Consider the following 24,604-nt stretch of genomic DNA (forward strand, 5'->3'; position numbering starts at 1 on the left):
ACCATACTCCCAGATAGTTATATTTAGCAGTAGATTTAATCATTGCGGGCCCGATGTGCCACCTTAAACTTCTCTTGTTCTTACAGCTACCGAATATCATCACCTTGGTCTTTTCTTGGTTGATTTTTAGCACGTTTGCCGTGTTATATGTATGAAGCTTACTTAACGCTCGTTGGAGCCCCGTTTTTGTCTGGTCCATTATGACAATATCGTCAGCATATTGTAGAATATGCAGATCCCATTTTACAGGACCCAGCTTTGGGGGAAGTAAGTTGCTTTTCTTCAGATATGTTCCCAGATCGGCAGTATAAAGATTGAACAAAAGCGGGGCGAGAACACAGCCCTGCTTCAGACCGTCTCCGATGGCGATTTTTCTGGAGACTGTCTTTGGGCCAGTTTTAATTCGCACCCAGGTGTTCTTATGGAGGGAGATAAGAGCTCCTAGCAGGTTCTGTAGAATCCCCCATTTGTCCAGTTTCCTCCATAGAGTGCCGCGGGACACTTTATCAAACGCTGCGCTGTAGTATATGAAGCAGCAATATAGTGGAAGGTGATTTTTTTGTGCCGCCTGTTGACTCAGAAAAGCCAAGGTTGTGATGTTATCTATGGTGGAGGCTGAGGAGCGAAACCCTGTTTGGAAGTAGGGTAGAATATTGTTTTCTGCTACCCAATCTTCTAAGAGCTTAAGGAGACACTGGGCATAAGCCTTTGCCTCAAGGTCTAGTAGGGTAATAAGTCGGTAGTTTGCTGGGAGCATGGGGTTTCCTTTCTTGAAGATGGGGCATAAGATCGAGCCGAGCCAAGAGTCTGGTAACTGGCGGGTCATAAACACGTTGTTGAATAATGAAGCAAGAAGTTCGGCCCAACCCTCCAGAGCACATTTAAATACCCCTGCAGGAAGGCCATTAGGCCCGGGAGCCCCGTAGTTTTTCATTACCTTCAGAAGTTTGGAGACTTCGGCTGCAGAGGTCAGCTCCTGGAGATCAGTCAACGTTAGATCGACAATGTCTCTTAATTCGGTCACCACAAACTCCGACGTGTCACTACCGTAAAGTTGGGTTACATGCTGGGCCCAAACTTCTTCGCGAACTGCGTTCCCTGTTGTTGTTGTTTGACTAGCGGAGCTTGTTCATATAGTTCCAGAACTGGGATAGATTATTGCCCTTTAACAGGGTGAATATTTTTATCCATTCTTTTTGTTATTTTAATCTCTTTGCAGCCCATACTGATTTTCTGAAGGACTTGCGCAGAAATGCCATGTTGTGGGCCGAGTATGCCGTGCCATTCAATTTGTGCAGGCGCACAGCTCTCCTAAAGGCTTTTCTTTTGGTGGTTAGCTCTGGGTCATAGATCCACTTCGGGCGTAGCTTGTAAGATTTATGTTGGGCCTCGCGTCCCGTTAAAAGATTTTGCAATTTTCTAATAGCGCTGTCCCACCGATGATGTAAGTCAGTGGTAGAGCTGTGCCTGAAATTGGGAGTCTCTCCTGTAAGCCAAGTGCCCACCTTGGCAGAACCTGATGAATCCCATTTAATTTTCCTGACTAAAGTGTGGCATTCTGCCAGCGTTGAGTGCCCCACCACTGTTATTTCCGCGGCGGCTGGGACGAGCAATTCCATTGTTACCGTTAAGGGGTTGTGGTCACTCTCGTGACGGTGGAGGATTTCCATCCTAATTAGTTTGTTTCCTAGAAACAGTGAGAGGAAAATATAGTCAATTGTAGAGATGTTCTTGAAAGTTGGTGGAAAATAGGTCCCAGGATTCTGTTCCAATCTGATTTGTTTAGCGGAGCATAGATTATGATTAATTAAGAATGTGATCATGGATTCTTGTTCTTTGCTTCTGATGGCCGGACCCACGTTGGTAACCAGACATTTGATATTAAAATCCCCTATTAGCAGAACTTCTGCTGATGCAAATTCCAATAACAGGTCAGCCAGATGCTTAATCAGTCGCTCTGTAGCAGTTACTTTAGTGGATTTCATTGAGTTATCGTAAACGTTGATTAGAAGCATGGGTATGGCCCTGCCTGAAGATGACAGGCCGTTAATTAACACTGTCTGACCTGTCGTTGAGTTCCGAAGGATGGGGGTCGCCGTTTTCTTGCACCTGTGCTTGATGTAAATAGAGAGGCCCCCTGAGGGTCTTCCGTGGGAGTTGGCCTGTGTAGCTGGTTGAAAAAGTTCATATTAGCCGAAAAGAGGTGTTGGAGTTAGGGACCAGGTCTCCTGTAAGCAGATGATATCGCTTTTATTCAGGTATTCCACGGCTGATTTGGAGGCGAACGTTGACTTTAGCCCGGCCACATTTCAGGACGAGATAGTCAGATTATAATCTGACCAGTTGACTTCCCCGTTAGGAGGAACACTGCCGGGCAGTTGTACTTGCAGGCTCTGGGTGAGCGGGCCCGTAGTATTCAATGGAAGCACGGACGGGGCGACTCAATTTGCAGCTCACCAGGCGATGATTGCTGTTACATGAGATGTTTATAAAGTTGTCCACTTTCGTCGCTTCTGGTAGCCCGGCATGGGTGGCACCCCGGGACCCCTTTAGAACACTAATATACTTCCTCGCAGGGTCCGATGGAAGGAGGACGTGAGGATATTTTTGTTGAGTTGGCACCCATATTTCTATGCCCCAGTTTTCAAATGTGCCTGCTTCGCTTAGGATTGCATCCCTTGTGGACTCCCGGGACCACGTTGTTATGGTTGCCTCTGAGCCCCCTTTAACTGGAATTAAGGAGAAGTTGACTGAAGTAAGGTCCGAAGAATTGACCCCAGACAGCGCTGGAATATTGTTGAACAACTGAAGAAGATTATTTCTATTGAGGATGTCGTGTGGGCCCTTATGGGCATAATGAGGAAAGAAGACAAGTTCAGCTGCATTTTCCGGGCTTTGATGGTTCAGACTCCTGGCTAATTTGCTTGAGGATAGAAGTACCTCCAGCTGTTGGGGTTGTGCTTCTGATGAATGGCTGTTCCCCTCCTGAAGATTTTGTACTTCCGGGGCATAAATAAATTTGGGCTGGAAGAGCCTCTGCCTTTGTATAGAAGAGTCCCCGCAGACTTTAGTTGGAGCCTCAGGTAGGTGGCACATGGAACAGACCTTCACTACTCCCTCTGATACAGTTTGAGGATCTCCTGTTGAAGCTTTTGCCAGACCCTGGCCCTTAGTTTGGATGTTCCGAGCTTCTTGCATAGCTGCCGCGGGCTGTGTAGTATTGTTCAGACTCCCAAGGCCTAAGTCATAGGAAGGTATTCCGTTGATTTTGTTTGGCAGGGATCCAAACATTGCCGTTGTAAGATGAAGTTCGGTCACTCCCAGAGCCGGAGGTATTCCCGCGGGCGGATCCTGTATCGATGGTCCTGTTTTTTCTATGGTACCCTTGTTGCACACCTGAGACGTGCTTATCCCGATGGATTTCGTCTTGAATTTTGAAGCCAGATTGAAAATTGGAAAATAAGGAAGGACCTTAGATTCAATGTCTGGGATGGATGTACGTTGTTACAACGCAGGTTGTAACAACGCATACTTTTACCACGCAGCCGCTACAACGCAAGTCGTTACCACGACTTGCGTTGGAGGGCGCGGATTTAGGATTTTTATAATTTTATATTCCAACACCAGTCCCCGTGACAGTAGGGAAGGTGTTGGAATATAAATTTATAAAATGACTTATCCCACAGCGCCCTCCCGCGCAAGTCGTGGTAATGACTTGCGTTGTAACGGCCGCGTGGTAAAGGTACCGCGTGGTAAAAACTTCGTGGTAAAGGTTGTTTACCTCTGGGATACTAGGACCCGCTGGCCCATCAAGACACACTCTCCTTTTTGCTAAACGTTGTTTCTTGGATTGTTTTTTCAATTTCTTTCTCTCCCTCCTTGACAGAGGAGGTTTCGTTGGAAGATTCGAGGAGGTGAGGGCCGTATTTTTCTGGGTTGTATCAGTGAGGTTAGGCCGCTGCATCGCTGATTTCGTCGGTGCTGGACTGCTTGGATCGGGGCGTTCCGGGCCCGCTTGGAGGTTGCCTGGGCTGATCCCCAGAGAGAAACAAGCCAAGGTATTAGGATCTGATTCAGGAGGCGGGGAGGTCGGCTTTCTCCCTGATGGAGAGCCAGCCAATGTATCAGCGTATAAAGACTCCTCGGGAGAGATTGGAATTTGGAGCTCTTGAGGGAGATTCACTATTCCGTTTCCGTTGGTGTTATTCTTCACGCTGTCCAAAAGTGCACCCAAGATTTCTGGGAAAGAGGAAAGTTTATTAATTATTGGAGAGCAGGGACAGGTATTCATGTTATCCTGTATCCCTTCAGACCTTTCAAGAGAGCTTAGTCTGGAGCCCAAATCATACAGTGTTGAGGCCAAAGTTTGAATTAGGTCAACCTGCAGTTCCATTTTCTGTGATTGCCAAAGCATAGCTGTAGCAATTGCATCTTGCTTTACGTGGAGTGATGTCAGCGAGACCGAGATAGAATTTATAGACCCCTGGGAGACAAACGCAGGTAGCTCTTGATCAACTTGCGTAATACTAGAGGAGTTGGGATGCGAGCTGAGGCCCGGTGTATAAGCATGGGAGTCCTCAATTTGGGCTTCTAAAGAGGCTGAGAATCGCTTAGATGAGAGGGGGCTATCAAACTTTAGGCTCTTTTTTAATGATTGAGAGTCCTTCTGACTGATTTGGAGAGCATCCAAACCTTGGCTGCATTGTGACAAGGGCCTTGGGGTCAAATCAACCACGTTGCGGTTGTCATCATGTTTTGGAGGGGTAGATGGGACTCTGCCGTAAACTTGTACTTGGACTTGTAACTTGGCTGCAGTGTTTATTATAGTAGTGTTTGTAATGAAAGTTGTAGAGTCAGAGTCCAAGACTAAGTCTGTTAGGCTCCCCAAGCCAGACGGAGATGCACTTGGTGAAACAGTGGTGGTGCCCTGTGTCATTAATGCAGCATCCTGGGAAAGCGGACGTAACTGGTGGTACTCAGATAAAACCAGGGCTTTAAGCGATGATGAGTGAGAATTTTCAGAAAATGAACTTTTGAGGTGAACAGGACTGGAAGTGGGGTGTTTATCATGGCCCAGGGTGTCCGCATTTATTTCCGTATCATGCTGGGATGTTACGGTGGAGGGAGAGCCTGTTTGAGAGCTCGTTTGAGGAGCAGTGTCGAAAAAGTCACTAATCCGAAGTTGCGACAATGAACCACCGGTTTGGGGGGATTTGACCTGGTGTGGCGGCAACTGTTGCTGGGTGGCCCCCGGGGAATCGACACGTAGGACTGTGCCCTTTCTCTTGGGTCATTTCCTGAGCAGCTTAGAGTTCTCCATTGGAATCCCGCGAGTATTACAGCTCCCTGGTGCCCTCTGGGAACTGTAGCGGCACAAGAGTGATGAAACCAAAGCTGCAGGTGCCACGAGCCACCAAATGATAGGCCTGCGACAGCTCAGAAAAAAGAAAACACGTCAATCCTCCGGTAGCTTCACCACTCGAGGCCTCCGGGCCCGCGGCCGATCCTGACCAGGACTTGGACGGGCTAGGACTCGACTGTGCACACACCCTGCCTTGTGGCCCGCCCCCTGTGGACTACAGCCCGTGGCCCGCAATCCACAGCCGAAGCCGAATCGCCGGGTCTGGCGTACAACTCTCTGCTGCCCTATGCTGCTCTAAAGTATTCGTGGCCAATACAATCAGTCCATTGCTGACATTCTTATAGAAGTAACCGTCACTGTATTTTTTATACCAGAACCGAAGACTTGTTTGTATACTGCAGCTTCAGCCCTGAAAGCGGTTGGTATCTATCACTGGGTCGCCGCCGAGGCCAAGCCGTACCGCCTCCGATAGCACCACAGATGACCCACCCGGGACTGCGGCCGGACAGTAGCAGTCCTCTACGCTCTGCACACGGACCTCCGCGGCCCTTCACAGCTTCTCACGGCTCCCACTGAGACTCATAGGGGCTCACGGGTTTATCCACCGCCACACTCCCCGGTCTCCTTGCGTCCTTACGTCCCCCTTAATTCTTCCAGTGGGGGGATTTTCAGCGCTTGACTTGGCTTGGCGTGCTGCGGGGAAGCTCGATGAAGCTTGGTACTTGCTGCTGCTGCTCTCTGCTCGGATAGCGGACTGCTCTCTGGCGTACGGCTCTCGGCTCTCTGCTGCCCTCCCTTGCTGTTATACACTTTATGTTTTGTTGTGAGAGTTATTTGGTGGGTGATTGAGTGTGGTACTGCTTTGATGGTGTGTGAGTTCATGTTTATGTTATGCTCTGTGTTGTTGTTTTGTGTTGGGTTTCTCAGAAAGCTACTTTTCATGCTGGTCTGGCCAGCTGGTGTGTTTGGTGGTGTAACTGGGGTTGTTTCTTATTTCCCGTGGTGTTTGGTATGTGATGTGTTTTACATCTATGGTATTTCTATCATCTTTACATCAAATATGTTTCCATGCATGTCTCCTTTGTCTCTTTGGTCTTTTATCATCTTTGCATTTAATATGTTTTCATGGTTACAGCTAATATTTTATCATGCATGTTTCTTTTGTTTCTTTGCGAGATTGCTATGTCCAGCTGTTATACACATTATTACTATATCTTTTATGTATTGCTCTTTCATGCATGGTGTCTTATATATATGAGATACCATATCTTCTTTACATTTAATTTGTTTTCATGCATGTTTCTTTTGCCTCTTTACACAATCGTGATATGTCCCTCTGGTAGTCACAATGTTTTTCTTGTAATCTGTAACAAGGGTATATGTGTAATACCTGCTGATCAGCTAGTATGCGTGAGCTTTGTGGAATGTTGGTGTATGGTGAATGCGTTGGAATGTTAGGTGCCTGTGTTGTGCTGGAGAGGCAGTTGGCGTATGGGCTGAACAGCATGGAGGCTTCTCCTGGGGGGGGCTTATCATTGAAGCTTAATATTGGAATGTATTACTTACTTGCAACCAAGATTATAAACCATCTTAGAGAACTTACACCTCAATCAATCAATCAATCAGGTCATTTGTAAAGCGCACTACTCACCCGTAGGGTCTCAAGGCGCTGGGAGGGGGGGGGTGCCGCTACTGCTCGAACAGCCAGGTCTTGAGCTTCTTCCTGAAGGAGAGGTGGTCTTGGGTCAGGCGCAGATTGGTCGGAAGTGAGTTCCAGGTCTTGGCGGCCAGGTAGGAGAAGGATCTTCCTCCTGTTGTCGCTCTTCGGATGCGGGGGACGGCGGCGAGGGCGTGGTTGGTTGATCTGAGGAGGCGCTTGGGAGTGTAGAAGTTGATCCGGTTGTTGAGGTAGCTCGGGCCTTGGTCGTGTAGGGCTTTGTGCGCGTGGGTGAGGAGCCGGAAGGTGATTCTCTTGTTGACCGGGAGCCAGTGCAGATCTCTCAGGTGTCCGGAGATGTGGCTGCGTCGGGGGATGTCGAGGATGAGTCTCGCCGAGGCGTTCTGGATCCGCTGGAGTCTCTTCTGGAGTTTGGCCGTGGTTCCGGCGTAGAGGGCGTTGCCGTAGTCCAGTCGGCTGGTGACGAGGGCTTGGGTGACCGTCTTCCTCGTCTCGGTGGGGATCCACCGGAAGATCTTACGTAGCATGCGCAGGATGTTGAAGCATGACGAGGAGACGGCGTTGACTTGTCTGGTCATGGCGAGGGAGGAGTCCAGGATGAAGCCCAGGTTACGTGCGTGGTCCGTCGGTTTGGGTGCGGTGCCCAGGGCGGGGGGCCACCAGGAGTCGTCCCAGGCGGAGGGCGTGGAGCCCAGGATGAGGACCTCCGTCTTGTCTGAGTTCAGTTTCAGGCGGCTGGTCGTCATCCATTCGGCTACGTCTCTCATCCCTTCGTGCAGGTTGGCTCTGGCGGTGGCGGGGTCGTTGGTCAGGGAGAGGATCAGCTGGGTGTCGTCGGCGTAGGAGATGATGTTCAGGTTGTGTTGGCGTGCGATGGCCGCGAGGGGGCTCATGTAGACGTTGAAGAGGGTTGGGCTCAGCGAGGATCCTTGGGGTACGCCGCAGATGACTTTGGTGGCTTCTGACTTGTACGGTGGTAGGCGGACTCTTTGTGTTCTTCCGTCGAGGAAGGAGGTGATCCATTCCAGTGCCTTCTCCTGGATTCCGATGTTGCTGAGGCGCTGTACTAGGGTGCGGTGGCAGACAGTGTCGAAAGCCGCGGAGAGGTCCAGGAGGATGAGGGCCGCTGTTTCTCCGTTGTCCATCAGAGTTCGAAGGTCGTCGGTGGCGGCGATGAGGGCGGTCTCGGTGCTGTGGTTTGCTCGGAAGCCGGACTGTGAGGGGTCGAGGGATCCATTCATCTCGAGGAAGGCGGCCAGCTGTTTGTTGACGGTCTTCTCGATGACTTTGGCCGGGAACGGGAGGAGCGAGATGGGCCGGTAGTTCTTGAGGTCGGTGGGGTCTGCTGTGGGTTTCTTGAGGAGAGCGCTGAGTTCGGCGTGCTTCCAGCTCTCAGGGAAGGTGGCGGAGTCGAAGGAGGTGTTGATGATGTCCCGCAGGTGGGGTGCGAGGACAGCGTCGGCCTTGTTGAAGACGTGGTGAGGGCAGGGGTCAGTCGGAGATCCGGAATGGATGGAGTTCATGGTGCGGATGGTGTCTTCGGTGCTGATCGGGGTCCAGGTGCGGAGGGTGGTGGATGGTGGCGTCGTTGCGGTTGTGGCTTGCGTTGGTTGGTTGTTGAAGCTGTTGTGTATGTCCGTGATCTTGAGGCGATCTTGAGAGCTTCCAGACCTCTTTTATTTACAATAGGACCTTTCAAATAAAGAATTGTGTGAGCCAAAGGTAATTCATGCTGCACCTTTAAGGTTTCACAGCTTTGGCTCACAGTATTCTTATAATTATTCTTGTCTGAAACCAATTTCACTAATATGAGTTAGTTAAAATCAAGCCATTTCTTTTCATTTCATTAATAGCTGCTTTCCGATTAATGTGTCTTTAGAACTGTTGGGGAGTGATTTGTTAGGATATTAGATGCCCGTGGCTGCTCCACAGGCTCCCTAGAAACTGGTTACTGAAAAAAATGAATAGGTTACTCATGAAATTATACACTTTTTTATTACTTTCCACCAATCAATTTATTGCAAGTAGGATTCACTGCCATATGTGAAATAAATTAGTGTTGTAAGGCATCTAATGGTGTGTGTGCGCACCACATTGGTCTGTCTTTGATGTTCATTTTTCTTTTAAGTTTAGAATTGTGAGGAAGGAAAGCATCATGAAAAAAAGCACGTCCACTCAAGAAAAAAAAATCAAGATATGGTCTGACATTTTCAGTACCAAAGGCCTGATTAATGTTCTTGAAGCTAGGCATACATCCTTGGTGAAAGGGTCAATCAGCACTGTGCACTAGCCAAAACCGGAGCTAGAAAAGCACCTCTTCAGACAGACAACCCCACTTGGGACCACATCATGATGAGCTCTGTTGCGTCGGAACAGAGCCCCACAACATTTTTGTTTGTGTCTGAGACATCTAAAGTTCAAACACTTAACTCTGAAATTCTCCAAGTTAATGCATTAAATTACACAGAACAAATAGGAAACAGAGAGAGACAATTCAGGCTCATCATTTCCCCCTTTCTCGGTCTAATAATGCTTGTGTTTTCACTAGGAGAAAATATGAATTTTATATATGAAGTCTAGACGCCTCGGAAGCAAAAGAAATGAAAGCAGATGCTTGGCTCTGCACTGAGTTGGCCCAAGTCATAATGACACGGTCAGGGACAGTTTTACACCCTTTGCTAGGAAATGAAAGCAACTGTAATTGAAATTGTAAATTCTATATTGATGTATGGAAATGAGTGATCCCTGCAAAATGTGAAGTCTGACAGCAGACAATGTTTGGCTTTCTTTAGGTTCCAGAAGTTGCACAGAGCAGGATTTTGCGTTGTTATTGTGGCATCTTTTTAAGTGTTTAATACTTGACCACTTCCTTTTAAAGAAGTTTGGAAGTTAGTTATTTTGGCAATTAGCTGCTAATTACAATTAACTGCTGTGGGTATGTCTACAATATGGGCATAGGAAATTGAAAAAGGGGGACTTGGTGATGGAGACGAAAGAGGAGGATATAAAAATGATCAAATGGAGCTGTTGGTATTGGATTGGTAGTTGGTGGTACTCTCTACACTGAAGGGGGTAATTCTGTGTCCTAGCATTATGACAGCATCACATGTGGCGGAAATGGTTAAGGTAATTAAAAGTTGATGATGATGAGTGTATATGTAAGGCACAAGATCCTTTGGAGGGATTCAGGCTGGGGGTGATGTAATATTGAATAATATATAGGGCCACATGTGCAAACTTTACATTCTCAAAAAGTGGTCAGAATTTGTCTGAACTGGGGTGGCAGAGTGGGCTAAAGAACGGTGATAGATTAAACCCAGATCTGTTGACTGGGTGTGAGTGTTTGATTGGTTCAGATGCTCCGTCCATCACCACCCCCTTTTGTACCAGAATTTGAGCACAGACATTTTGTGACTGCAGTTTGAAATTGTGAACCGACCTATATACTAATAGATCGGCTCACAAACTACACAACAGTGGGGGGAGGGTCGTGAAATGAGCTGCCTAATTAATATTTATTAGGCAGGTCACAGTTTCTGACCCTCTGTGATTAACTACTAATGAAGGGATGGATGTCTTCAAAAGAATGCATTTGCAAACACAAAACGTTTTTTAAAAGGCATCCCATGTCAATTAAAGCACCAATTGGTGCTGCTTTTAAGAATTAAAGGACACTGTTATAAAAAAAAGCATCAGGGAGAGGAGACAGTGGTCCTACGGACCTCTGACTGCTCCTCCAGGAGGCTGCTGTCACGATTGCCAAAGGGGAAGATGTCAGAAGATGTTGATATCTATTCAGTATATTTCAAATGCAGTGAAACACCTTTGATGCATTCCTCTCCAACTCTGAAATAGGAGGGGATATCCCTTCAAAACACCTACTATTTTCAATATGTACAGGGGCACAAAAGCCCTTTCACTAATCGGAAATAAGTTTAAGACTTATAAAAGGGTTTTTGAACATAAAGAATAACACCTTTACAGTTGCAAACTTTGTGACCTTCCAAATCACAGGGTTTGCGGTCACAAAAGGGCTTTGTAGGTAAGGTCCTAAAAGTGTTCTTTTAAAAGACATTTAATACCACAATTTTTCAGTTTTAATGCACTATAAATGACAAGGCTTAATATGCATCACACATGTGCTCCACCGGACTGGTATGTGAATATTTTCCCAATGCACTCAATATATTAGAATACATGCACTTCACAGTTTGATTTTGCTTCTCAGGCTAAGAAAAAGTGTAAGTAATGGAGCTGTAGGGTAGAGCTGTGAGGAGCATGAAAGGCCAACTGTGTGACAGACATTCTGCACAGCGCAAGCAGAATTACCCACAAGAAAAATCAGAATTCAATGATGGTATCTTGTGGATACCCTCCCCTCAAAAATTGATCTGGGCACGTTACTGCTCATTCCTTAAGACATGGTAACATTGGCTTATACCCAAATGGCATATTTAATGTACTTGTAAGTCCATAGTAAAGTGGCCGTACCTGTGCCCAGGTTCTGTGAATTACATTTTGCAAGTGGGCCTGCAACTCTGATTGTGCCGCACAGTTAAGTAGTACTTTAAACATGTCTCAGGCCTGCCATTGTACGCTGTGTGTGCAGTTTGAAACTGTGATTTTGACCTGGCAAAAAAAACCTTTTGCCAGGTCCAAACATTCCTTTTCAATGCATTTAATGCACCCCAAGTGTAGGCCCTGGACAGCCTAGATGCAGGGTGGAATATATTTAAAAAGTAGGGCATGTGCTCTTTTGTTTTACATGTTCTGGTATTGAAAAACTCTTAAATTATTTTTCCACTACTGCAAGACCCAGCTCTTCCATAGCATACATTGGAGTTACCTTATTACATTGAATAAGCTGTAATTTCCAAATAGGAGCAGGTAACCAGTTTGTTTGGTGTGTTTGGAATTGTAATGGACAATCATAACTTATGGTGAGGCTGTATTTTAATTTGGAATTTTGAAAATGTCACTTTTAGAAGGTGGCATTTTCTGCATTAGCCAATTAGGGCCTGCAACCTGTCTCTGGGTCTCATGATTGAGTGTAGTTGCCAGTTGAGTTTAGTGTGTGTCGTGTGGCCAGACATGACAATAGAGAGCCTAGGTGTGTCTGGATGGCCCACCACTGGCAGGATGGGAAGGAGGAGCTGGGCACAACCCCACTTACACTTAAACAGGCTATGTCCTGCATCCAGACAAAGGGCAGCACACCCCTGTCGTTAGTCTGGAGTCAGGAGAGGAACGGCAGGATACCTTGAGACTTCAAAGGGAATTTCTAGAAGCTTCTCCTGCTGTCCATAGGAAAGGCATCAGGTATAAATATTGGACATCAGGCACTGCCTCTTCAGTACACTTCTGGTCCTGTGGATTCTCTGAGAGGAAGAAAGACTGCTGTGCTGCTGAAAGGATTGCCACTCTGCTGGATTGCTACTTTGAAGTGCTGTTGCACTGCTGTGCCAACCTGCTACCTGCTGCCCTCTTGCCTGAGTGAGGGTGGCTGGTCGTGCATCTGTTGAACCCAGGAGTCCATAGTGAAACAAGGGCTAGTTTGCTGGCCTCCTGACCCGAGCCTAAGGGTCAGCAGACTCCAACAACTTTTAAACCAGCACCTGGACTCTGCCATCTGTGAATCTACACAGCCAAGTGATGCCACCCCAGTCTTGGACCCTTGGAAGTGAGGCTAAGGTGCTCTGCCAGCCTCTGTGGACCCAGCCAAACCAAAGCATCTCATCTGCTGCATGGCAGAACCCCGAGCAGAGCCCATACATCACCACTGCTGAATGTATCTGTATCTTCACAAGGAGCCTTATCACATTGCAGCCCGTCACCTCTTCAGAACTGCCACTGCATGGTGCATCCCCGGCACAAACCCTCATGTCGCTTGTCGACTGCAGCCTGAACGACGACACCGGACTCCTCCTTGCAGCCTTTCAGCTCCTTGGAACTGACACATCACCCCAACTGGCCGACACATCCACAACACCGGGCTTCACGTCGCAAGCCATCATTGAAGGGATCCTCGATGAGGATGCAGGACTTCACATCAACTCCTTGCAGCACCTCAAAACCAACGTATCACCTCAGCATCTCCAAGGCAGATCTTCACAGTGCTCTGCAAACCAGGATTTAAGGTACTTTGCTCAGCGGGCCTAACTGGGTCATTGCAGCCTGCCCAAGTTCATTGTGGTTGGCTTGAACTTATGACTTTGTCCCTGTCCAGAAACACCAAATATCCATGGTTTGCGCTTGGTGCTTTTTGTAGCTTTTTTAACTGAGATATTTAAAATTGCATATCTCCAGTTCTACTGGTTGGATTTTTGTCATTTTGGTCTTTTTTCATTTATGAGCATAACTCAATTTATCAAACTCCAATTCTAAAATAATGAATAAAGGACAGCACATAATCAATGTGATTGATTTTTTTTGTAGTTAGGGTTCATTTCCAATCTTGTCAGTTTGCATTACATGTATACACCATTAGACACTCACTGATGATGACGTTCCTATCAACTGACATACACTGACACCAGTGGACATATTACATAGGGTACCTGAGGAGTTTAAGTCATTTTTTTTGCATCACACTGTACTGTGTTATTATAGAAGCATTCACAGAATCTTGTCTGGCACACATATTGCGCCTGTGTGGTTTCAAGGTGGCACCCTCATTTGCATGAGGGCAAGTCTCTTTGTAAATGAGTGTATGCTTTTGCTCATGCTCAGGTTTCATGTGACAGGTCCCAACGCAAGGATAAACACTCCATCTGGAAGTACACTATGCATTAAGTGGTTCACTATCAGTATGACCCACAAGTGCACCCCTTGGCAGTGCAGTATGTGGGTCCAAAGAACAACCTATGCATCCCGCTGCAGGCAGATACACATTCACAGTCCATCAGCTTGCATTGCTATCTCTATCACTTCCTAAACATATTGCTGTATTGAAAGGTGGATTGAAGGTATTAAACCGCAGGTCCACCTTAAAGCGCTATACTCTCAGGTGCATATTTAGGAGTCCCTTTGCATCACTGTTGCACCACACAACATGGTGCAAGAGCGATGCAAAAGAAAAATGTCATTTATGAAGCCACACAAGGCCACCTTGCATGGCTCTGTGAGGCTTAATAAATCTTGTACAATGTAATGTAGCGCAAATTGGTGCATTGCATTACTCTGTACCAGGGAGGCATTTCCATGGATGTTCCCACGCAACATCCATGGATTTTTATGTAAACTACCAGATTTACAAGAACAGGTAAACCTGGGAATGTGCCAAAAAGAGGCGCAATGAGGAGAAAAATCTTTATTTTTCCTAATTGTTTCCTACTTCTATGTGTGCTGCATTCTGCAGCACATATAGACAGAGTATAAAAGCCTCTCAGGATTTTTTCTTTGCTCAGTAAGGTGTCTTTTCCTGCACAAAAACAACCCTGCATGCAACACAAGCACCCTTGCACCAAAGTGCAATGGTGGCCGAATTGGGGCTAGGCAGCCCATTGTGCACCAGTGCAGGGTAAAGGACAGAAATGCCCCGTATTTCCATATATACAGCACATTCCTGCCCTTTCCCAGTGATGCAGTGAAGCAAGGTGCCTTGCTGTGCCACTATTTCATAAAACTAGCCCTTAGTGTGGCTACAAAAGTGTGCCAGCAATGGAATTGCGCATTGTATGTGCAATATGTTGCAAAGCCCCTGCTCAAACAATTGTGCCTTTAACTAGAGCAGAAAGTTCCACTGTGCAATTCTGACCATTTTACTTGATGTAGTCCCGGGTGTGACACGCTTCAATAGTTGGTGAAGGAACTCATATTGAAGCATTCCTATCTTCAGACAGGAACCGTTGAATAGATTTTGAGCTAGGAGATTATATTATGGCGAGTTTGGCACCTAACTATGATAAATGTATGAGACATGCTGCTCACAACTATATGATTTCTGGAGAAACTGAAGTGTGTCCAATCTGTATGATGCATCCATTCCTTCTCTCTCCAGAATACTTCCAGTCGCAGCTGCTTTCTTTTTCGCCTAATCTGGATTATCATAACCCCGACATCCCCGAGTGGAGGCAGGATATCAGCAAAATCATCAAGCGAGCCCTTTTACAAGTAAGCTAACATCAAACCATTTTTACTTTAAAGATTTATTTTTCATGGCTACACTTCTACTTAAAAAGGCAATCTGAGCAGACAATCTGGGTTTCCTTTCATAAATCGAGTGCATTATATACTGCTTTTCATAGAGCAAACAGCATGTCAGTCGCTCATTCAGTGAATGTTAGACCAGAGGCAAACCTTTCACTTTATTGTGAAGACGCTTTCATCAGGGTCACAGCTATTATGTGGTTTATTTGATTTTTTTTTATACATTGGCTTGCTGACAATTTTCAGAGTGAGGATGCTGCCATCAATGTTACTTCACAGAAGTCTTAGGGATTGTGCAAACTCCTAGCATCACACAAAGAACAAGGGTCGAAAATGAGCCACGCTCATTCACCAGGAGAGGTTTTAAGGTGTAGTATGTAGCTGGTGGTATATTTTGAAGCAGACTGTCCCACATATATTACTAAAACCATGGTTTGGTAGCACACTGTCATTTACAGACTACACATTTTCCATTGAAATGGCCATAAAATACTCACTGACATGTAGTTTCAGTGATAAAACTATATAGTGTAAATAACGTGTAGAAAACTAATTTCAGCAAATATTTACCATTTGCACATCACCAAGTCAGGTGTCTGGATTTGTTCTGCTTCTATTCAAATCTTTGTTCCCATCACACTTCAAATATACAAATGAATTGGTCCCTTTATCTTTTCCTAACTGTTGGTGTATTATGAAATATTTGTAGTTATTTTACAGCTATTTAAAAGATAATGTTTAATGTTAAAGTTCTATGTTAGAAAAGAAAACTGACACCCTACTGTCTTTCCTTTCAAACCTCCTTCACCCCAGTAAGATTGTCAAATAGTTCACTTGGCAAATTCTGTAACTTTGCAGTTTGGAGAAAGAAAAATAAACACTAACCTCTGTCTTTGAACACACAGCAGCTGTGACATGATAAATATGAACTAGCCCTATCTACAAACAACAAAAGACAGGATTTTTCATCAAAAAATATTGTCCATTTGAGAGTGGTGTTAACTTTGAGAAATACTTTTATTTCTCCAAACCTTTCTGACTCTACATGTGTGCTACACTGTATAGCACACATGCAAGTAGAAAAAGTTTTAAAGTTTGTCTAGGCATGATATTTTGTACTGGGTACACTTGCATCACAAAAGCTATGCTAGGCATCACACACACATTCCCTTGGACTAGACAGCCTAGTTGTGAGCCTTTGGTAGAGAGAGAGAGGGAGAGTGTCATATCTTCACAGATATGGTATTTTACTTCTCTTTCCCTCTAACACAATGCAGTACAGAAACGTTGATTAATTAGTTGAGGGACTTCTTTGTAAATCAGCGCCATTGTGTTGTAATTCAGAAAATAGCAAACATCCCTCTTTCTTTTCTCAGGTATTTACACATCATAAAATGCAAGTACAGTCATCCCTGTTTGCACATAAATTGCCCCAGAGGAATTTCTACTTTTCTTCGATCTTTTCCTCAATGTCCTGGGCCTTTACTGGTCAAGAACTAATAGCAATAGCATAGCCTTCTTAGATGAACACTGTAAAGAGTATCACTGGTGTGTTAGTAAGTGGCCTACTTCAGCCAGCACACCGAATGTACTTACACTAACCTCTACATTTCTTCTTAACCCCATGCGCGCTAGCGGTTTTCCCGCTGCGCGCTGCGTTTAAAAAAAAAACGTGTTACATGACGAGCTCAGCTCATGAGCGTACGAGCGTCGTCACTCATGACGAGCTGAGCTCGTCATGAGCGCGGAAGGGGTTAATGTCTCACATTGAAACTAGGAATACATTGTGCGCACAGAGCACAAATCTGTAAATAGCATTTTTAACAATTTAAGATGGAAATACTTTAGATTGTTTAAAAGAGAACACACACTTACAGGGATCCCTATTAATTGACCTATGGTGTGTATATTCAGTCATATTCTTTAGCTGGCCATTTGACTCACAACTAATACGGATGGAGATAATATAGCCCCAGACTAACAAGTGTCTGTCAAATATCAAGGCCTAATAAATCCGTCTTAATAAAGAAAGACAATATACATTTTATTTTCTCAATTAAAGTCTTAGAATACTTTGAAACCATTCATTAAATTTACAGAAATGTGAAGGATACCTCTGATTACACAGCTGAAAACGAGACAATCAAATGATGTTTAGTGAGAATATCTAGAAAAGTCTTTGCTAAGGATGCCTTACTCTGCAGCTTGCATTATAGTTTGCATGTATTTCAGTTTAGGGTTTGCTTCTCTCGAGGGCTCATGGAGTTACTCTGTCATGTAAGCTAGGAATTCGCTTTCCTATTGCACATAATTCGATTGGTAGCTGCCTCAAAGGGCAATTCAGGCTGATGAAATGATAGAATAGATTTGGATAAAAGATAAACTGTTTGCATGTCAGGTTTCAACAGAACCACAAGAACAACAACAAGAGCTATCTAGTAGTTGCATGCTAGATGTAGTAGTTCCATTGAATGCACGATAAATTACAGCTAGTGAATGACAATTAAACGTGTTCTTTGAGAATGAGTAACTGTGTGTTTTTACTTTCCAGGTGACTAATATTGCCCATGAACAGATTTTGGTGGCAGTGTTTCCTGGAGTACCAACCTCTGCTGAACTGTTTGTTTTACCTCACAAAAATGTGACAGAGAGAAGGAAAGGAAATGAAGTTGATTTAGAACCAGTAAGTTAACATATGTTTGAATAATGAATCCTTGTTAAGACAAATGCGAGCAATAAACTGTGTTTACTAAATTAAACTCCATTCCCTGTTTGTTTAATGAGGAAAGTATACATGATTAAAAAGTCATTTTATGTGTTATGAAGATAACACTTCCTTGCCCAGCTGAATGTGCTCCTAAGGGGAGTAGACACTGCCAATAGCTGAAAATGGTGGCAATTCATAGGAATAATGTGGTGGTCTCTATTGGCCAGTTCTCGTACAAATTATATTATACATATGTTGTGCAGATGTGTTTTGTTATATATAACTCATGTGAGGACTTTGTTTACTGGAGATTCCTGTAGTTATGTTAGACAATTGATTGTAGAATAGGAGTCACCTGAAGTACTCCTAGCACAACAGAGATCTACAAAGAGACCCCACAGGAGAAGCTGTTTGTTCATTCAAAGTGATGTTTTCAGTTGCGTCATTAATGAGAGGTATGAAGGTATGGAACGTAACTCAAGTATAAGAAAATTCTATAAACACTGGGCATAAATTGGGAAAGCACCGCGTCTGCATTTTGATTTACAGAAATGTTGACCCTTTAGTGGAGTCTGATTAGAGGAAAATCAACTGTCTGCTTGGCACATTTCTGGGCAGTACTCTCTTAATACTTTTAGGTGTTGTTCCAAAAGAGAATGAAGACTAATGCATAAGATCATGAATAAAATTAGAGTTTGATTCAGTAGCCAATGTAGTAATTGTAGCAACGGTTCCAAGTGGTTGAAATAATAAGCCACACAACCAGTTCTGGCTGCCTGATTTTGAATGGTCTGGAGTTGTTGAATTGAGGATGACTTAATGCCTAGGCATTGTGCATTAAAGTAATCAAGCTTTAAACTGATTTGAGCCATGATATCATGTCTCCAACAGTCCAAAGGAAGATTATTAGGTAGTACATGTAGTAAAATGCTTCATTTTTCATGATCACCCCCATTTGTTTGAACTGATGATGCCTTTTTTTTACTCTGTGCCCTGGGACTCTGCTAACCAGGCTCAAGTGCACTTGCTCTAACCCCTAAAGCATATCAAAATTGACTGTAATGCTAATTGATATATTCGACCAACCTATAAGATCCTAGTATAGGGTTTTAAGTGTACCCAGGGCTTGAAAGTTAAACATCACTAGAGAACTGCAGCACATATAGTGACACCACTAGATCTACAGTGCAAAACATGACTGCCAGCCTACCTCTGTAGCCTGTCTGAGCAGTTTAAAACTGCTTTCTGACCTGTCAAAATATCCTCTTTTGACAAGCCTAACACCCTCCTTCTAATTATTAAAAAAACAAACTTAACTAGGCCTTAATGCAAAATAAGGCATGGCTCATGTTATTCAAAGGGACTACATGTAAAAGTGAAACATATCCTTTCAGCAACAAAGCCCCAAAAGCTATTTTCACTCTAGCAGGGTTAGTTGTTACATACAAAAGCAATGGATATGATATTAAAATGAAATAATTATATCTTCGCCTAGGAATGAGATGCAAAGATAATTATTGGACTTTTAAAATATTTATTACTAGCCAAATTCACTGGTAAAGTCAGATTTATACTAAATATTTTACATAAGGTATTTTAAAAAGAAGCCTACATTTGCCTAAAGCCTCTAAAAGTTCATTGGCATGAGCTTTAAACTGTCAACTGGGAGTCAAATAGCCCTTTGATGAGGTGTGAACTTGCTCCCAGAGCTGAGACAAAGGCCTTGGGTGTTGGTAGGTGTTCTGTTCTTCTGACAGGAACTTATCTAACCTCAAAGAGGCCTTCCCTGTCACAGGCAGATATAACTAACACCTGAGTCTGCCCCTACTTTTTCCTTCCATATATTCAGGCACCAATCCCAATGGCAGAGGAGCTGCCCCGGAACAGGTTTTGAGAGAACACAGAGAAGGGGTTTCTCATTTTCCTGGCCAAACCTCAGGGATGGGTAGAGGACTTCTGCGCAGGAGAAGAAAGGTTCTGCTGTGAGCGATTTAGGCAAGAGAGGGGAACCATAGACTTTTTTGGAGTAGGGGACTTAGAAAATACTGAAAAGAAAAGTAATGGTTGCCAGTGGGAACTTTTTCCCAATTGGTTAGGGAAGGGCCAGGATTCACACCCACCCACAGGCTATGGCCGGGTATACAAATGGCACCCATGAGCACCCTTTTCTGAAAACTATTGCACCTATGGAAGACAGAAGAATGACTGCACCTGTTGTTTAGACCAGTAAGGAGAACCCCAATGGCTGTTTCTGCTCCCATTTGTACTAGGGACAAAGTCATAGACTCTTAGGGGCTGTTGGCAGACCTCCTGTTAAGCCACAGGGACACACAAATGGTTAGAAGCCCTCTTTCCAGAAGAGCCCAGCAGACAACGTCCAACTGGACCTGCCCTGGACCCTGTGTGTGTCTTTTTGTTGGAGTGAAGTCTGACTCACGGATTCTGTTCCTGAGTTCCTGGACCTCTGGTTGGTGTCAGAGTGTATTCCTCTTGCCTGACCCCGAAGCCTGGGATGTGGAAACTTTTTGGCAACTTTTTGCTTGAAGAACCATTGAGGGACTGGGACCAATTTGCCAGCCGATTTGTGAAGGGTGCATCGCCAGTGGGCCTAACTTCACCGCAGTTCCCTGTACATTCTCCCCCATAGCAACAAATCAGATTCAGTGTGACCTGCGAGGGACTCGGACCAGCATGCCAGCCGATCCATGAAGGGTGCATCGCCAGTGGGCCTAACTCTGCCGCAGTTCCCTCTACATTCTCCCCCACAGCAGCAAATCGGATTCAGTGTGACCTACGCTGACGGGCATTTAACAATGTCAAACCCTCCTTGGCTAAGAAAACCCAACTTCTAGAAAGGATTCTAAGTTCACAGGTACAAATCTTCAACAGGCCCGATGTGGAGCAGCATCCAGTCCAAGTAGACTTCTTTCTGGGCATGTCCCCATAACTTACATTGCTCTGAGCTCTTCCCACCTTTGTTGAAGGCTTCACTAAAACCTCGTCCTTTGTCAATCCATCATTGACGAGCCAGTCTTCTGATCCACTCTGCATTCTTGCCCCGCTGAGGAATCTACCTTCTTGAATGTTATTTTTTTAAGTGTGAAGGTAACTTCAATTTAACTCATGTATCCAACTTGCACTCCATCCCCCTTCGGCCTTAAACCTGTAATGCACATTTTGAGCTATTTTCGTTTAAAATGTAAAACATTGCTATCTCTATTTCCCATTCTTGTTTTTTTGTCTTGTTGGTGTTATATTGTTGATTAAAATATTTATTTTCTATTGTTATAAATTGGAGAGGGATTTTATAGCATTTTGTTTTCAATTGTTTCAACAGTTTTGGTACTTCTAAATGCTTTTCCCATTTTCTTAAGTTAAGCTAGTCTGCTCTGTGCAGTAGCTACCAGGGGCTGAGCTTCCCAAAACAGGGCAGAACAACATTTCTCACCGCAGAACCGGAGACGTGCTGCCTCACCATATGTAGATGTGAGGTCAAGAAACCAGACCTCTGTATCTCGTGAGTTCCGCTCATAGTTGTAAAACAGGGCCTACAACCAACTGGGCTCATATATAAAGGCATTCCATTCTCTTCTTTAGCTGCTTCAGCTGATCTGACACCTAATTCCCCTGTTTGAGTAAGGCTCCCCAATGACTTGTCTTTGGTACAACAGACACATAGACTGTCACTGATCAGGCAACATAAAAAAATGATTACCTTTTCCACACAGGCGTTTTCCATGAGTGAAACTGGAATCCTTTACCATTGTTGCATATAGACCCAACCTACATGAACTGATAGCTTTATAAACAAATACTTCTTTCATAAACCATTCTGTCGGAAAATACAGCTAGAATACTCACTCATACTGAATACTTTTTTGTTAGTTGCAAGCAGGGCTGTGAAAAACACTCAATTTATTTGAAGTTTATTGATTGGCCTGGAAAGAAAGGGTGGGGGTGGCAATTATTCAGATTATTAGACACTGGCAGTTTTGCTACATTGTCTGTCAACCAGGAGCTTTGAAGACAATGATGTGTTTTTGAAGTAGGGTATGTGCAAGAACATATGTGTCCATCTTGAGATGGCCTCACTAAACCTATTTGTAGATGGTGCTCTTGTCATAAGCCTGGTCTGGTGGCTGAGTGGACTAATGCATCCACTGAAGGGGCCTGTGTTCACCTCAATATCATAGGTTCAAATCCCAGTGGGTCCACTCAGCCTTTCATCCATCTGAGGGTGATAAAATCAGTAACAATAAACATCTCTTATTCAGCGCCAAGATACTCCATTGGGGATGAATGTTAGCTTTACAAATACAAATGTTATAAGCTAAAGGTAAGATTGTGCTTGTGCAGGATAATGAACATGTACACCTAAAGTTGTTTACTAATCAGCTGGACACGCTGCTGGGTGAATGTTAAAGGGCTGTATTAAAAGAAAGGTGATGTGCCTGAGATGTACAACGTATGAAACGGAACAGTGAATCTGAAGATCTACTGAGTAATCTATTCAACAGTATGTGTGCATCTTAAGTGAAACAAACATATTGCAGCATGCAAGTGAATGGTCCCTATCATGAACTCTAGATGGTTTTATTCATATTCAGACGTGATGAACATAAATACTAATATTTGGATGGGTAGACCTCAATGCCAGATTTCCTTCATAGTCTTTTAACGTTGCAAAAGAATGAGGGGCATATTCTCAAGGAGTTATCACCAAATTAATGGCACTCTAACGCAGCCAAAGTCGCGATAAAGTTATCACCCCATGCAAAAGCTGGTGCTCACAGCCCATAGCACCAGTTTACCTACTTTAGCAGCCGCAAAAATCATTAACACAGACGACCCCGGCAACTATCGCTAATGAGATACAGAGTAGGCTTTCCCGTGCAAAAAGCTGCAACAACACCACTCCGCCATATTCTCAACGAACAGCCAGATCGTCGAAAAGACCACAGAACATGCAATAAGGCACGTCAGCAGGAGGAAACTAACACCTGCTCTGACCTGGTGCAAAGTCGGACGACAGCATGCACCACAAAAGGGAGGCAAGCCCAGAGCCACACCTGAAGAACAACAGATGCCATGGAGCCACTAAACATGCAGGCCGGACACCCAAGAGGGCCACAACACCCACCACCACCACCCCCAGGACCTCCCCACCCCCCTGGACCAACACTGAGGCAACGCAGACAAAGACAGCGACCCTCAGAAAATGCACCAACCTCAAAGACCCAACACCAGAGAATGTCATTGCCCACTACATGCTCAAAGGAACAACCCTGCTCCGCATCATGACCATCATCGTCCACAGGCTGACGGTACCAACACAGCGGACAACCAACATCCCACCTCAGACCAAGCTGCTGGCTGTGCTGCACCTGTTGGCCTCTAGTACCCTCTAACCAACATCTGCCTGAGACGGAGGAGTGGCACAGCCAGGCCAATCCAAGTCCCTCACAACGTTCATGGATGACACCATCAGCTTGGTACCCCACCATCTATACTTCCCACACACTGTGCAGAGACAGACGGAGAGCAAGCAAGGCTTCTGCGCCACAGCTGGCTTCCCGCACGTGTCAGGGGGCAATTGACTGCACACATGTCCTAAGAGTGGCCCCGGCAACACTGCACACAAAAAGTGCAACAGAAAGCGCACGTATCCCACCAATGTCCAGGCAATATTGGACCACCGAGGAATGTCCGCCATCGTCGTCGCCAACCCCCCAAGCAGTATGCATGAGTTCCACACCTTCCGACAGTCGATCATCAACCTGAGCTACCAGGATGGCACCCACGGAAATGCACTACTCGTTGGCCAATACCAAATGAACACACCTCAACTCCACAATCATGCAACTCACAACACAGAAAATGCCCATGTCACAAGCTCACATACAACATGTACACACACCAGACCCAACAAAACAACTTACTGTGGGAACCTGGGCCAGCCATGTACATTAGCAATCAACGGCATGGCCCCACAGCCACAAAATAGCAGGATGTTGGAAGAGGTGGGGACCAGACATGTATGATGGAGGCAATTGACTGATGAATATGAATGTACACAATGCCAAGTGTGGTGTGGTTGTGCTGGACAGATTGCAGGATTCAGACCACAAACATATCTATGTCGACATGAACCGTCGGTGTATGGAGTGTGGGGGACAGTGGACGCCACCATGTTTCCCCAGCCAGTGGGGAAGATCGCAGGAAATGTAGATTGTTATGTCCCCCCTGAAAGCGTGAGGGGAGTGGGCTGGCCAGGCATACGCCAGGCCAGCATAGCGGTGTGAATAAAAGGCATGTAACAATGGGCTTGGTCCTCTTCCAGAATGCCCAACATCTCTGCCAGGGCATCGCCTCTCACCCCGCCATGAGGCAGACCACTAACTCTGTGCTGGTCAAGTCAGAGACCCTTTCCTCTGTTATATTGGATGACCTCTGAGACTGTGGTCTTGGGGTCTACAACGCCATGTGTATGTGGCACTGCGCTGTCCGCTGCCTCCGGCCTCAACTGTGGTCCATCAAGGCTCACACATCCAATCGAGTCATGACCGGCCCAGACATGGCATCACCCCAGGAGGCACACACCACCATCGCCAGGACCACCTCCAACCGCCATCTGCCAGAGTCGAAAAAGTGGTACTGGCAGACTGACAAAGTTTCTCACACCTGTCGTGGATGCCATCATCTGTCTGAT

General features: G+C 45.2%; 1 protein-coding gene across 1 annotated transcript in view; it reads left to right on the forward strand.

Annotated features, from left to right (window-relative positions):
- Nucleotides 1-24,604, forward strand: part of LOC144753513 (VPS10 domain-containing receptor SorCS3-like) — a 2,605,581-nt gene that overhangs the window by 2,446,668 nt on the left and 134,309 nt on the right. The window contains exons 22-23 of the mRNA XM_078641177.1: nucleotides 15,040-15,152; nucleotides 17,740-17,871. Coding sequence (XP_078497303.1) covers nucleotides 15,040-15,152; nucleotides 17,740-17,871 — 245 coding nt within the window. The remainder of the gene's footprint in view (nucleotides 1-15,039; nucleotides 15,153-17,739; nucleotides 17,872-24,604) is intronic.

Source organism: Lissotriton helveticus, chromosome 5_1, assembly GCF_964261635.1.
Source record: "Lissotriton helveticus chromosome 5_1, aLisHel1.1, whole genome shotgun sequence".
Lineage (NCBI taxonomy): Eukaryota > Metazoa > Chordata > Amphibia > Caudata > Salamandridae > Lissotriton > Lissotriton helveticus.